Below are 13,271 nucleotides of genomic sequence, written 5' to 3' on the forward strand. Positions count from 1 at the left end.
TATTGGAGGCCAGGACCTGGGGACTTGGTGATTGTGGAGAAGAGAGTGCTCCCGAGTTCTCTGTATTCCCACTGGTTGGGGGGCCCTCTAGCCTCCTTGCTACCACTTAGGCCCTGTATAACGGGGAAGTCCTCTTGGGGTAAAGGGTATAAGAGTCCTGTCCAGCCAGGATCTTTATCCCTGCACTCTGGTTACCACACTGATCAGAGCCTGCCGCCCAGGCCTGTCAAGATGGAGGTGACCTTGAGCTAGAATGAAGGGCAGTGTCAGGCCTGGCCCAGCTGTCCCCATTATGTCTCCCGCCCAGGCGCCTCCACCCTCACCTGAGACCCTCGTGTAGTGCACACAGGCCTCATCTCTATGGGCAATGTCAAAATAATTGCCCCGTTATGGGCTGTCATATATTTAGACCCAGACTTTTTCAGAGAAGGTCCATCCTGAAGTTCTGGGAAGCAAAAGCAACCAACTCAAAGCTGCACCCCTTGCCCTCCCCCCCGAAAAATGACGTGGGCAAGCAGATGTGGAAGGAGGCGTGCGAGGGGTTCCAGCAGTGGGGTGGGCCCTTCAGGAAATCTGGACGCACAGCCCTGTCCCACACCCGCCAGAGCAGAGCAGGGAGCTGCGGGGCGCGGCGGCCATGCGCCGGCAGGGGGCGCCCGCAACCACAGCCTGTTCCCCGCGCAAAGGGCCGGCGCTGAGCGGGAGGAACGGTCCAGTCCAAGGGCGGGCACGCGGGGCGAGGGGGGGGAGGGGGGGGGGAGGGGGGGGGGAGACGGCCCGCCCCTCGCACCGCCCCACCACTGGGCGCGGACCTTGCACAACCGGTCGGCGCCATGCATAAGGCGGGGCTGCTGCTGGGCGCCTGTGTCCGGTCGTGGAAGTCGGTGCGGATGGCTAGCTCTGGGGTGGCGCGCCGGGACCCGCTCGCGAATAAGGTGGCCCTAGTAACGGCCTCCACCGACGGGTGAGTGCCCGGCCGTGAGGCCCCCCGTTGTCTGGACAGGCGGCAACTCCCGTCCTTTGCCTCCCGGGTCGCGTCCTCAGCCTCACACGCGGCCCAGGAAGTCAGGGACCACGTGGTCGGCCAGCAGCGTCCCAGTCTCCTCCGCTGCTGCCTCCGCGCCATTGCGGCAGCTCAGTGCTGCCCCCTTCAACCCAGGGCCTCAGTGCTCTGCGCTGCCCCAGTCCACTGGCCCTGAGTCTAGGAAGACCAGATGCCAGAAGTTCAAGACAGCCCAGATTTTAAAAATACTATAAAGATATATATGCTGCCCCACTGCCTCCATGGACTCTGGAAATGTTCCAGACACCCCATTTGGGCACCTCGACAAGTCTCCCAGAACCGCGCCCCTTACCTAGACAAGACTCACCTATTCAAATTTTTGTTTGGCTGAGTACATTTTGGCCTCCATTGCACAGCCTATCTCTGCACCCACCGCTCTTGTCTATACTGCTTCTCATCACAGGACTTTGCTAGACACCAACTCGGCACGAATCTAAAATACAAATGGACTGGAAACGCTAATAGCTAACAATTGCAAAATGTATAGCCCTCACTCCCAGGAGAGTAAGATAAAAAATTTACATTTTTGACCAGAGACCCACCCTTTCATATGCACCCCAAAACATAACTAACGATAGAATTTTGAGATGCTGCAGACTAATAAGGTCGATATTTGGGGGCAGGGCTCTTCCAATCATGGAAGGGCTGCTGCTGCACCCCTAGCTCATTTCTTTCCCCTCATTCCCTACAGGGTATGGGGCCTGTACCCCATGGTGGTGGGGCCTGTGGAAGGTGATGTCACTTTCTGGGAACCTAGTCTGAGGCCAAAACCATAAGAAAACTAAGTAAATGAGTGTCCAAAAGGAGAGCTAGAATTCAAACCAGGGCAGTCTGACTCTGGAGCCTGTGCTTTCGACCTCTTCCCCGTGCTGGCCTTGAACATCCATATCTCTCTCTGCCCACAGGATCGGCTTGGCGATCGCCCGGCGGCTGGCCCAGGATGGGGCCCACGTGGTGGTCAGCAGCCGGAAGCAGCAGAATGTGGACCGGACAGTGGCAGCGCTGCAGGGGGAGGGGCTGAGCGTGACGGGCACCGTGTGCCATGTGGGGAAGGCTGAGGACCGGGAGCGGCTGGTGACCACGGTGAGCAGCAAGGATATGGGCTCAGAGCCAGGAGGTGGCAGAAGGGAACCAGCCTCAGCCTCCTTCCCAGCTTTCCTGGACCACATGGGTGTGATCCAAGCCAGCACTATTAACTAAAACATAACAGTGTGTTCTGCATACCCACACCAGTCCACCAGCACACTTTTATTGTGTGCCTTTCTGTTATGTCTCTAAGAATCATCCCATCATCCCAGTCAGAGAATCAAAAACCACTCTAATGCTTCAGCCCTTGGGGGCACCAAAAAAAACACACACAGCTGGTCCCAATTCTCCAGTAGTTTCCAATTTAATTGGGTAGATGAGAAGGGTAGATCCAATCACAAAATAGATGTTCCCACCTATGAGCAAATCAGCAACCAATCCCCAGTTCTTCAGCGTAGAGGCAGTCCCTGGAAACCTGCAGGAGGAAGCCCACCATGTTTCACCACCTACTGTGTGCCATTCACTTTGTTCAGAGTGTTACACAGGTCATCTCTAAGCCTGACAACAACCCAAACAAGGCAAAGACTATTCTTGTTTACACTCTGCTCAGAAAGGTGGGGCCATATCCCAAAGTCCAACAGCCAGTAAGAAAGGAGCTGTGTCATCCAGACCTGACAAGCTACCTACAGACTGCCAGGCGTTTCCCCATTATCGTCGGGTCAGGCCTTGTGTGCCCACTTGGACTTTACTCTCAAAGGCAGGTCTAAGCCAGTGTCACAGTTGGTACTTGGCACCAGCCTTCCAGCTACACAGGAAAATACGAACATCTGGCAAAGAGGCTCCCCTTCTCTCAGGCTCAGGGCCTACACTTCATTTCCTGGAGTGGAAGAGAGAATCTACCCTAGAATGGAAAGTGCGGGATTGTACTAACCAAATTATTTGGGTAATATTAGAAGAGGGGGATGTTAAACAATGGTCGAGAGCATAAGGTTATTCCATTTTGAAAGAACTGTTTGGGAATGCTCAAGTGAGCATTGGAGCCAGGCTGGGGTGGCTCAGTTGGTTGAGCATGGTCCCATGCACCTTTCAATTCCCAGTCAGGGCACATGCCACGGTTATGGGCTTGACCCCCAGTAGGGGGCATGCAGGAGGCAGCCAATCAGTGTTTCATCACTGTTCCATGAATGTTTCTATCTCTCCCTCTCCCTTCCTCTCTCTCTAAAAAAACAATAAAAACATATTTAAATAGATATACCTTTTTTTTTTTTTTTTTAAGAAAATGTGATTGGAGAAAGCCAAATGTAGGTTCAAGAAAGTGACCTCGTCTGGCATAGGCTGCTGGACAAAGCCCGAGATTGGGACCTTGATCCTGAGGCTGAAGGGAGCCATCTGGGATGCTGGGCCAGTTAGTGACTAGCCGTATGAAACTATGTAAAACTTAATGTCAAAATCCTGCAGCCCTGGCCCAGTGCCGAAGCTTGAGCTAAACCTTGAGGAGGAGGTGGATGGACAGATGGCGTAGGACAGGATTCCAGATGACCCTGCAAAGTGCGCAGGCAGCCCAGGAGGGACTGCAGGGAAGAGGAGAGCACCGCCAGCCCCACAGCAGAGAGCGCAGGGTCAGGAGAGCTGGCGTCATGGGCTGGTGGGAAGGAGGGACACTGGAGCCTCCACAGCCTCCCAAAGGAGTTCCGACATCCTTGTAGGAAGTAAGAGGCCATGTGAGGTGTTGAGCAAGATGAAAATGTTATTAAAGAAAGAATCTGGCGCTGGTAGGAAGGATGTATTGGACCAGAGGAAACTCTGAGCCAAGGAGATCAGTGAAGAAGCTGTTGCTGCCACTCAGGTCTAGAGCAGTGGTGGTGGGACCAAATGGGTATATGCCCAAGAGACGTCTAGTGGAACCAACCAAGACTTTTTTCTAACCCAGCATCAAGAAATGGGAAGCAGAGGAGAGGAGCAGAACAACACCCAGGGCAAGTCAGGGTGGGGAGTAATGGGATACTTGTTAGCAATTTGAGAAGTGTGCTACCAGTTGCCAGCTGTCACCCTGTAATGAGGAAAGCTGTGCTCTGAGGATAGTTACTACCCAGTAACCTCCCAACCTGCACCTTGAAGCTTCTCAAAGGTGTGGTGAGTGGAAACCAGATCAGCCGCTGCTCCACTTGATTATATTTTTCTAAAAAAATACTAGTGGCCCGGTGCACAAAATTCATGCAGGGGGTGGGCGCTGTCCCTCGGCCCGGCCTGCACCCTCTCCAATCTGGGACCCCTCGGGGGAAGTGCAACTGCCAGTCAGACATCCATCCCTCTCACAATCCGGGACCGCTGGCTCTAACTGCTCACCTGCCTGCCTGCCTGATCACCCCTAACCAATCTGCCTGACGGCCTGCTCACCCCCAACTGTCCCCGCCCCCCTCCCCCCTCGCCAGCCTGATCACCCCCAACTGCCCTCCCCTCCTGGCCTGATCGCCCCTAACCGCCTCTGCCTCGGCCCCGCCACCATGGCTTTGTCCGGAAGGACATCTGGAGGGTCTCCTGGAAGGTCTCCCAGTCTAATTAGCATATTACCCTTTTATTAGTATAGATACCTATCACACCCTGGCCGGCATGGCTCAGTGGTTAGAGCGTCAGCCTTCGCACCAAAGGGTCTCGGGCACATACCTGAATTATGGGCTCCCTCCCTGCCCCTGATGAGGGCTCATGCGAGAGGCAACCAATCAATGTGTCTCTCTTCCAACAATGTTTCTCTCTCCCTCCCTCCCTCCCTCCCTTCCACTCTCTTGAAAAAGCAATGGAAAAAATATCCTCAGGACACAGAGCAAACAATGCTTAACTACTTTTGTGTAGTGATCACACAATTTAGAGAAAGACTTAGAAGACACCAGCTGGATAGCCAGAATACCTTTCTCATTAATCTTCTATGCTCCTCTATCTCTGTTCAATCAAAACCCAGCCTCCTCCCCTGTCCATGCTGATAGGCCTAGAAGGAGAGGGATGCACAGCAGAAATCAAAAAGTTCCAGGTGATTCTGGTGCAATCCACCACCTTCTCCCCACCCCCAAAGACACATGCACAGGCCACAGCACACACTTTCTAACGCATTCTGCTCTTTGTGGGTCACAAGTCCCTAGGCCAGGCTTACACAGAGCCAAGGCAAATGACCGGGGCTTTGTGCCAGGACGCTAAAATTTAGAGAGCGCAAGAACGTATTGATACTGGTTTTTAAAGATTATGTGACTTTAAATTTTTGTGAAATTTACATGTTGACAGCTCAGGCGTTAAAAACATCTGAGCTTAGCACCTAGTTAGCAAGAATAATTAGTTAAAACGGGAGCTAGCAGATGGTACACATTGTTAATAACACCCCCCCCTGTGCCAAATCGTGAAGCACAAAGTCAACTGAGGGCCCATTTAATGCTGCTTGCCCCAGGCAAAAAAATTGCCAGTTCTGGCCCTGGCTAGTGTGGCTCAGTTGGTTGGACTATCATCCTGTACATCTAAAGGTTACAGGCTCAATTCCGGATCAGGGCACATACCTGAGTTGCGGTTCAATCCCAATCGGGGTATGTATGGGAGGCAACACATCAATGATTCTCTCTCACATCGATGATTCTCATTCTCTCTCTCTCTCCCTCCCTCCCTCCCTCCCTCCCTCTCTCTCTCTCCCTCTAAAAATCAAAAACAGCCCTAGCCAGTTTTTCTCAGTGGTAAGAGCATCGGCCCTTGGACCAAGGGGTCGAGGGTTTGATTCCCAGTCAAGGCCATGTGCCTTGGTTCCTGGTTCACTCCCCAGCCCCAGTCAGGGTGCATGCAGGAGGCAACTGGTCAATATGTCTCTCTCACATTGATGTTTCTCGCTCTCGCTCTCTCTCTCTCTCTCTCCCCTCCTCCTCCCTCCCTTTCACTCTCTGAAAATTAATGGAAACAATATCCTCGTGCCCTGACCGGTGTGGCTCAGTGGATAGAGCGTCGGCCTGTGGACTCAAGGGTCCCAGGTTCGATTCCGGTCAAGGGCATGTTGCAGGCACATACCCAGTAGGGGGTGTGCAGGAGGCAGCTGATCGATGTTTCTCTCTCATCGATGTTTTTAGCTCTCTATCCCTCTCCCTTCCTCTCTGTAAAAAAAATCAATTAAAAAAAATATCCTCGTGTGAGGATTTAAAAAACAACAACAATAAAAGCATATCCTCAGATGAGGATAACAAAAAATTGCCAGTTCTGGGCAAATGCAAAGTCTGATTTCAGGGTGGTATGTTGTTGGCAGATTCTGTTTGGCCAATCGTTACTCCAGCACATTCCTGCTACCACATACTTACTATTTAGTAAGGAGGTGAGATGTTACCCATGGTTTTCCCAGTTTCAATCTCAGCTCTGCCTAGAATCTTCCATGCCTCCAGGCCATTAAAGGGGGCGTGGAGGGATGACATGATCACCAAGTGCAGAACCGCTTAATCCCATTCGGGTGTCCCCCCCATCAGACCGATCTCAGTTCTGCCACCACTAACTAGCTTTGCGCCCTCAGCAAATCTCTCTGCCTCTCCCACAGACCAAAATGAACAGGCCTCCTGTGCTTAGCTGACCCTAATATGTCATTCCTGACTCATAGGGTCTGGAGAAAGTAACTTACCTGAACCTCAGAGTTACCACCTTCACCATAAGGACATGCGGCTAACTGACCTCACGGCCCCTCCCAGGGGTCACTTTCTCTGAGTCCATCTAAACCAGTTTCTCCATTCAGGGAGGCGTGGGAAGGTTGCGTCTGAGATAATGGTAACTCATATCAAGGAGAACTGGACAGTGAGCACTTGGAGAAATGGGGCTGGGATTCCGTGTGAAAAGAAGAGGGTCTAGAAATAGATTTTGAGGTGACAGCGAGGCCATGAGAATAAAGGAGCGCCCAAAAGAGAAGGTGCAATGAGCAAAGGGTCAGCGACAGCCTTAGAAGAAGTGGGGGCAGGAAGAACAGATGTCAAAGACATGAAACGACCTTCAGTGTTTAGCAGAGGTTAGGGTGCTTTTAGAGAAAAATGTTCCCAGAAACAGAGATGTCATTTTGACATCATTTTGTTCCTAACAAGGAATTCTCTATCACCATTAATCAATGCGCGTCCCCGACTGACCAGAAGCCCTGACTCTCTCCAGGCCGTGAAGCTTCACGGGGGCATCGACATCCTGGTCTCCAACGCTGCCGTCAACCCTTTCTTTGGAAACCTCATGGACGTCACCGAGGAGGTGTGGGACAAGGTAAGAGGGAATAAAGCACAGGGGCGGGCCTCAGAGAGCAGCGCAAACTCAGTCTGCCTTTACCATGCATTTGTCAGGTGCAATGTGCTAGTAAATGGGAGGAATCCTGGGGATTTGCACCTGGAGTGCACCTGGGAAAGGGCTGGTGGGCGTGGCTTCCTCTCTCCCTGCCCATCTCTTTCATTGCTGCTTCTCCCAGTCTTGTCTTCTTCCATTTGCTCCTTCCTAGCGACCTTCTTCCCTGCACCTCGGCCTTCACTGTGCCCTTATCCAGGTGCCTCTTCCTGGTTTATCTTCAGCAGACATGGCAGCTAATCTGCCAATAACTGACACATTGAAATTTGTGCACCACCTGTCCCCTTGTTCAGCTGCCAAAAAAGAGTATTTCTCATGAGTTGGAAAACTTTAACAGCTGCTATTTCAGTGAGATACCAAGTCTGGTGAAATGACCCAAGTTGCTGCTTTATAACATACAGCCTCTGAAAAAGACCTGCGCTCTTTTCTTCTTAACGGCAACAAGTGAATTGGAGATCCCGCTGTCCAAATTCAAGTGTGGAATTTTGGGTTTTATGTGAATGTATATAATCACACTACATTTATAATATATTTTGCTCACCTACATTTTTTAATTATAAAGCCTTAATTAAAATATCTGTCTTTGTTTATTAAGGTTAATATTCCCACATGATTTGGAAATGCCGGGTTTTTTGTAGTTGCCCCTGGTTTTGCTTTTCTTCTGATGTCATCAATATCTCAACACTGAAGTTTAAGAATACTAAAATATCGTAGTTTATCAGTGTTTCACAGACAGAGTGACCAAAGTGCCGACTGTTCTTCAGTGAGTCGGTTCCTGATTGATATTCTTTAAAGTAGAAAAACATCTTTCATGAGTAGTCTGAATGGAGACCACAGGAAAATAATTTTAAACCAAGAAATTTTTCTTTTTAGTTTGCATTTTTTTAAAAATATCACAGTACATCAAATCTAAATGCCAGGGTTGATTCTTGATCAAACCTTGGATTTTTCAAATAAGAACAAATGGGATGCCGCCAATGTTGCTCAGTGGTTCAGCATCAACCTGTGAACCAGGAGGTCACGGTTCGATTCCGTGGTCAGGGCACATGCCCAGGTTGGGGGCTCTATCCCCAGTAGGGGGCGTGCAGGAGGCAGCCGATTGATGATTCTCTCTCATCATTGATGTTTCTATTTCTCTCTCCCTTCCTCTCTGAAATCAATAAAAACTTTTTTTAAAAAAAAAAAAGGACTTTTGGGAGACAATTGGGGAAATTTTATTATGGACAGCACATTAGGTAAAATCATTATTATCAGTGTTAAATTTCTTGGGTGTGATCATGGATTATAATCTCTTAGAGAATATCCGTAAGTATTAGTGTTAGAGCATTATGACATCTGCACCTTAACCTTCAGTGGTTCAGGGAAAAAACACAGTCAGGGCAAAAGGGACAAAATGTGAACCATTGATGAATTAGCTAAAAGATATCCATTATACTTCTTTTTCAACTTTTCTGTATGATTGAAATTTTTCAAAATAAGAGTTTGCCAGGGGGCGTGGGAGGGGACTACCTCAGCAGCAGTGGTGATGCGTTTGTTTCAAATTATGCGCCCTAACCGGTTTGGCTCAGTGGATAGAGCGTCGGCCTGCGGACTGAAGGGTCTCAGGTTCAATTCCGGTCAAGGGCATGTACCTTGGTTGTGGGCACATCCCTAGTGGGAGGTGTGCAGGAAGCAACTGATCGATGTTTCTCTCTCATCGATGTTTCTAACTCTCTATCTCTCTCCCTTCCTCTCTGCAAAAAATCAATAAAATATATTTAAAAAAAAAAAAAAAATTATGGGTGTGAGGTTTTGATTCCAGCCTGTGCCCCAGCTTCCCCAAAATGATCCCACTTCTCCTCATAACCCACTTTCCAACAAATGTTCGGCCGGACAGTCCACCCTGGAGGGCCAGGAGCATCGCAGCCCCTGAGCTCAGGAGCCAGAGCAGTCAGTGCTGGAACGCCCCAGGGGCCCCAGGTCAGGCCACATTTTCCCTGAGAAGCACGGCCCACTCCATGGCAGATCCCAGGAGGCCCACCTCATTCCAGGCTCTCCTTGATGAGAAGAAACAGAAAAAATCCGGCTAAAATCCAACATAGCCCTGAGAGTTTAGGTCCATTCTAGGCCAGATCACACTTGCCTAGTTAGGAAACAAGATGCACCAGGCTCCATTCTTTCTCACCCCGGCCTAATTTTCATTCTCTCACTGAATACGCTGGTGAGAGACACTTCTTTCTCCCTGGGCCTTGGTTTCTTCACTTGTAAGGTCCCGGAAATCATCTCCAAGATCTCCACCAGCCCCAACAGGCAGATCCGAGAGAACCTATTCTGAGTGCGCATCACCCTGCCCTCTCCAGCTCTCCCCTCATGCTGCTCCCCTTCTTCTCTCGGTTTCAGATTCTGGACATTAATGTGAAGGCCACAGCCCTGATGACAAAGGCAGTGGTGCCAGAGATGGAGAAACGAGGGTACGGAGAAGGAGAGGGAGCCTGGGTGTGACGGGCCCCACGTGGTCTGAGGGCGGGGTCGCTGCTGGGAAGAGGGTCATTCTCTTCTCTTTCCAGAGGCGGCTCAGTGGTGATTGTGGCCTCCATAGCAGCCTACGTCCCGTTTCCTGTAAGAGCCCCTTCCTCTGCTACCTCCATCCTGCACCTTTCTACCCTCCAGTCCCCCGAAGGAGTTTGTGTCCCCTTTTGCAATCACCCCACCAAGTCCCTTCCCATAAAACAGATGCCCGGCCTCCACGAACCCCAGCAATGGGGAGGGTCAGCCTCAAGACCGTTTTCTAACTGCGACCCTCCGTTACAGGAGATGCCCTGTGATCTACTGCCCTTTATGTCTTCCAATAAGAACCAAGAATGAACCAAAAACAAAGAGACTAACCCATTTTTCCTTTCCCCAGGGCCTGGGCCCTTACAATGTCAGTAAAACAGCCTTGCTGGGCCTCGGCAAGAACCTGGCCATAGAACTGGCCCAAAGTAACATTCGGGTGAACTGCCTGGCGCCCGGAATCATCAAGACTAACTTCAGCCAAGTGGTGAGGCGGGGCTGTCCTGCATCCTGCTGGGAGAGCTGGCGCCGGGGTCCTGAGCTCCCAGTCACCCCTGCTCCCCTCCCCAGCCTTTCTGTCGCCCCCTCCGTGCCAGCCACCTGTCCGGACCAGCCCCGTTCTTTCTCCGGGTGTTCGGTGGAGACTGAGAAATTCAGACTCTATTCACACCGTTTCATATCTCCTTAAGTGGGTGGGGACGGGGAGACCCAGTGAAATGCCTCCCTAGAATCTGAAAAGAGTGAAACAGAAGAGGGCAGTGGGGAGACGCTGGGGGCTAGGAGGAACTAGGAAGTGGAAGAGGGCCTCTCTCTACCCTTCCTCTCCCGCAATGTGGGGGCGGGCAGTTTCCCCCCTGCCTGGCCCCCCTTTTTTCGTCTTTCCCATGAAGAGATTCCCCTTTTCCTGCAGTTGTGGATGGACAAGGCAAGAGAGGAGAGCTTAAAAGAAGCCATGCGGATAAGAAGGTAAGGTGTCACAGAGAGAGTTAAGAGGGATGAAGATGGGAAGATACGGCCCCTCACACCGCCCACATGGCGTGTCTCTTGGTCCCACAGACAGCAGGGGCATGCTCTCCTCTGCCTCAAACACACACACTTCACAAGCTCATGAACGCTGCACCACCACAGTGAGGGGCGGGGCTACAGGGAGTCTGCTTCCATTGCAAAAGCAAACACAGATGTGTCCAGGTTTCAGCAGAGAAGAGCTCTGGGAGAGGCCCCGACTCCTCTCTCCAGCTGGCTGCTTGCCACCACCTCTAGGCATCCCTAGCTACTAGGGACCAAAACCAAAACATGCTTTTTTAGTTCCCTTTGAATAAAAAGTCATGTGTGTTTTTGAAAGTCATGTTTTCAAAGCTCAGGTTGATGTTCCTACAACCCAAATAAAAGGACTGAAGAGCTTTTACTACGTCCCCAAACTCCCCTTGCCTAAGAAAACTAGCCTCCTCCCCAAGGGGCTGGACGAACTGTTCCAGCACCTTCGTCTGGCTCCCTTTCCTCCAAGCTCCCTGCCTCTCTCCAACTTCGGGCTTCTGGGAACTCTTGTCTTCAGCTTCTCCATCTTGTCCCTCAGGGACTACTTGTGCAAACAGGCCGACTTAAGGGAGAAGATTCCCTCCGGTGCTCCCAAAGCATCTGATGTCAGCATGAGCTGCAGGCCTAGTCCACAGCTCACTAATAAGTTGGGGTATTGTCTTCCTAGAACCCCAGTGACTCACTAGCCCCATCCTTCTCAATCTTGGGTGCCTATTCGACTCAGCTAGGGAGCTTATGAAACTATAGATGGTCAGGCCCCACTCCCAAAGATTTATTTTTTATTATTGCTGAGAGAGAGAGAGAAACTTCGATTTGTTATTCCATTTATTTATGCATTCACTGGTTGTTTCTTGTTTGTGCCCTGACTGGGGATCGAACCCACAGCCTTGGCTATTGGGTCAATGCTCTAACCAACTGAGCTACCCAGCCAGGGCCCAAAGATTCTTTTTTATTGGTCCAAGGCAAGTCCTGAGCATCTTTTGGGCAGGGGTGGGGTGTTAAGCCTTCCTGATTACTATAATATACAACTAGGATGAAGAACCACTAATCTAGGTTTGAGATACGCACTCTGCCCCACCTCTAGAGAACTCGGGCAGTTATGTTAAAATGTTCCCAACTAAGCAATCACTGATACAAACACTGAGAATTAGCACATTCTCACAAAATGAACCTGACTCTAAGGGACAAAAATAGACTCCTGAAAATGTTATCTGTGAATTAAAGCTGTGCAAATGGAGTCATTTTAAACAAACCATTTACTATCTCACAGACTCCCTGACACTTGACTAGTATGCACACATGTGAAACAAATTATTTGAAGTATAAAATAGCTGCTCACAAGTTTATCTATAAAATCTTGGATTTTGGTGTCCTGAGTTCTCTAAAGAACCAAGTATCTCTATTATTTGAATATAACTTATAGTGGTTTTCTCAGAGTACAGTACTTATGCTTATACTAAATTATAACAGCTTATCATCATGATAACCCAATTTGATGGACCTGTACACTGGTCCTGAAAAATCATCTGATACTTATTGATTAAGCAACTTCCATTCTCTGGGGGGGGGGCTGGCCTGTTTGATTTTTACCCCCTTCTTTGTTTTCCCTGCACCCCAGGTTAGGCACGCCAGAAGACTGTGCAGGCATTGTGTCTTTCCTGTGCTCTGAAGATGCCAGCTACATCACTGGGGAAACAGTGACCGTGGCTGGAGGGGCCCCCTCCCGCCTCTGAGTACCTGGAGAGAGTCTACCAGGGCAGAGACTGGGCTTCAGCCCCCATCCGGTTCCAGCACTAATCTACCAGCCTTTACCACCTCTATCACACTGCTCACCTTCCCCAAAAATCAGTTACACCCTGTGACAAGATCCAGCCTTCCCTGCCATCAAGGTTTAGTCTTATGGGATTCCTCTTGTTGCTGTAGCCTTGGATAAAGACTTCCCCTGAGGACACAGGATAGGCCTGCCGAGTAGGCTGAGTCCACGTTAGCAAAAATTTTTTTTTATTTCCTGGCAGGGGGCAATTTGAGGGAGACGGGAGAGGGGACCTGGAGTTGAAGGAGGGGCTGGGAAGGTTGGAAGTTAACTTGCAAATGAGGTGCAAATAAAATGCAGATGATCGTGTTGCTTTAACTCAGTGTGTTCATTTTTTAGTGTGGGGTGCACAGGTGTGGTAGCTGAGCAGAGAGCATAAGTCTGAGTGAACTGGATCTCTGGGTCCCCTAACCTTCCTCCCCGTCTCCAGGACCTGAGCGTGTCTGCAGAGCTGCCAGCTGGAAGGAGGCGGCATGGGAA

General features: G+C 50.4%; 1 protein-coding gene across 2 annotated transcripts; it reads left to right on the plus strand.

Annotated features, from left to right (window-relative positions):
- Positions 1 to 816: 816 nt before the first annotated feature.
- On the plus strand, positions 817 to 13,109 carry LOC139018163 (dehydrogenase/reductase SDR family member 4). Of its 2 annotated transcripts, XM_070426811.1 has the most exons (8): positions 817 to 964; positions 1,969 to 2,146; positions 7,235 to 7,336; positions 9,791 to 9,861; positions 9,958 to 10,009; positions 10,296 to 10,430; positions 10,854 to 10,909; positions 12,597 to 13,109. In XM_070426811.1, the coding sequence occupies exons 1-8, from the start codon at positions 834 to 836 to the stop codon at positions 12,709 to 12,711; spliced, it is 840 nt and encodes a 279-aa protein (XP_070282912.1). In that variant the 5' UTR covers positions 817 to 833; the 3' UTR covers positions 12,712 to 13,109. The 2 variants fall into 2 exon arrangements, with proteins under 2 accessions (XP_070282912.1, XP_070282920.1); XM_070426819.1 differs by lacking the exons at positions 9,791 to 9,861; positions 10,296 to 10,430.
- Positions 13,110 to 13,271: the final 162 nt, after the last annotated feature.

This window comes from Myotis yumanensis, unplaced genomic scaffold (assembly GCF_028538775.1).
Source record: "Myotis yumanensis isolate MYYU_CA2020_CCGP unplaced genomic scaffold, mMyoYum1.0.hap1 SCAF_1, whole genome shotgun sequence".
Classification (NCBI taxonomy): domain Eukaryota; kingdom Metazoa; phylum Chordata; class Mammalia; order Chiroptera; family Vespertilionidae; genus Myotis; species Myotis yumanensis.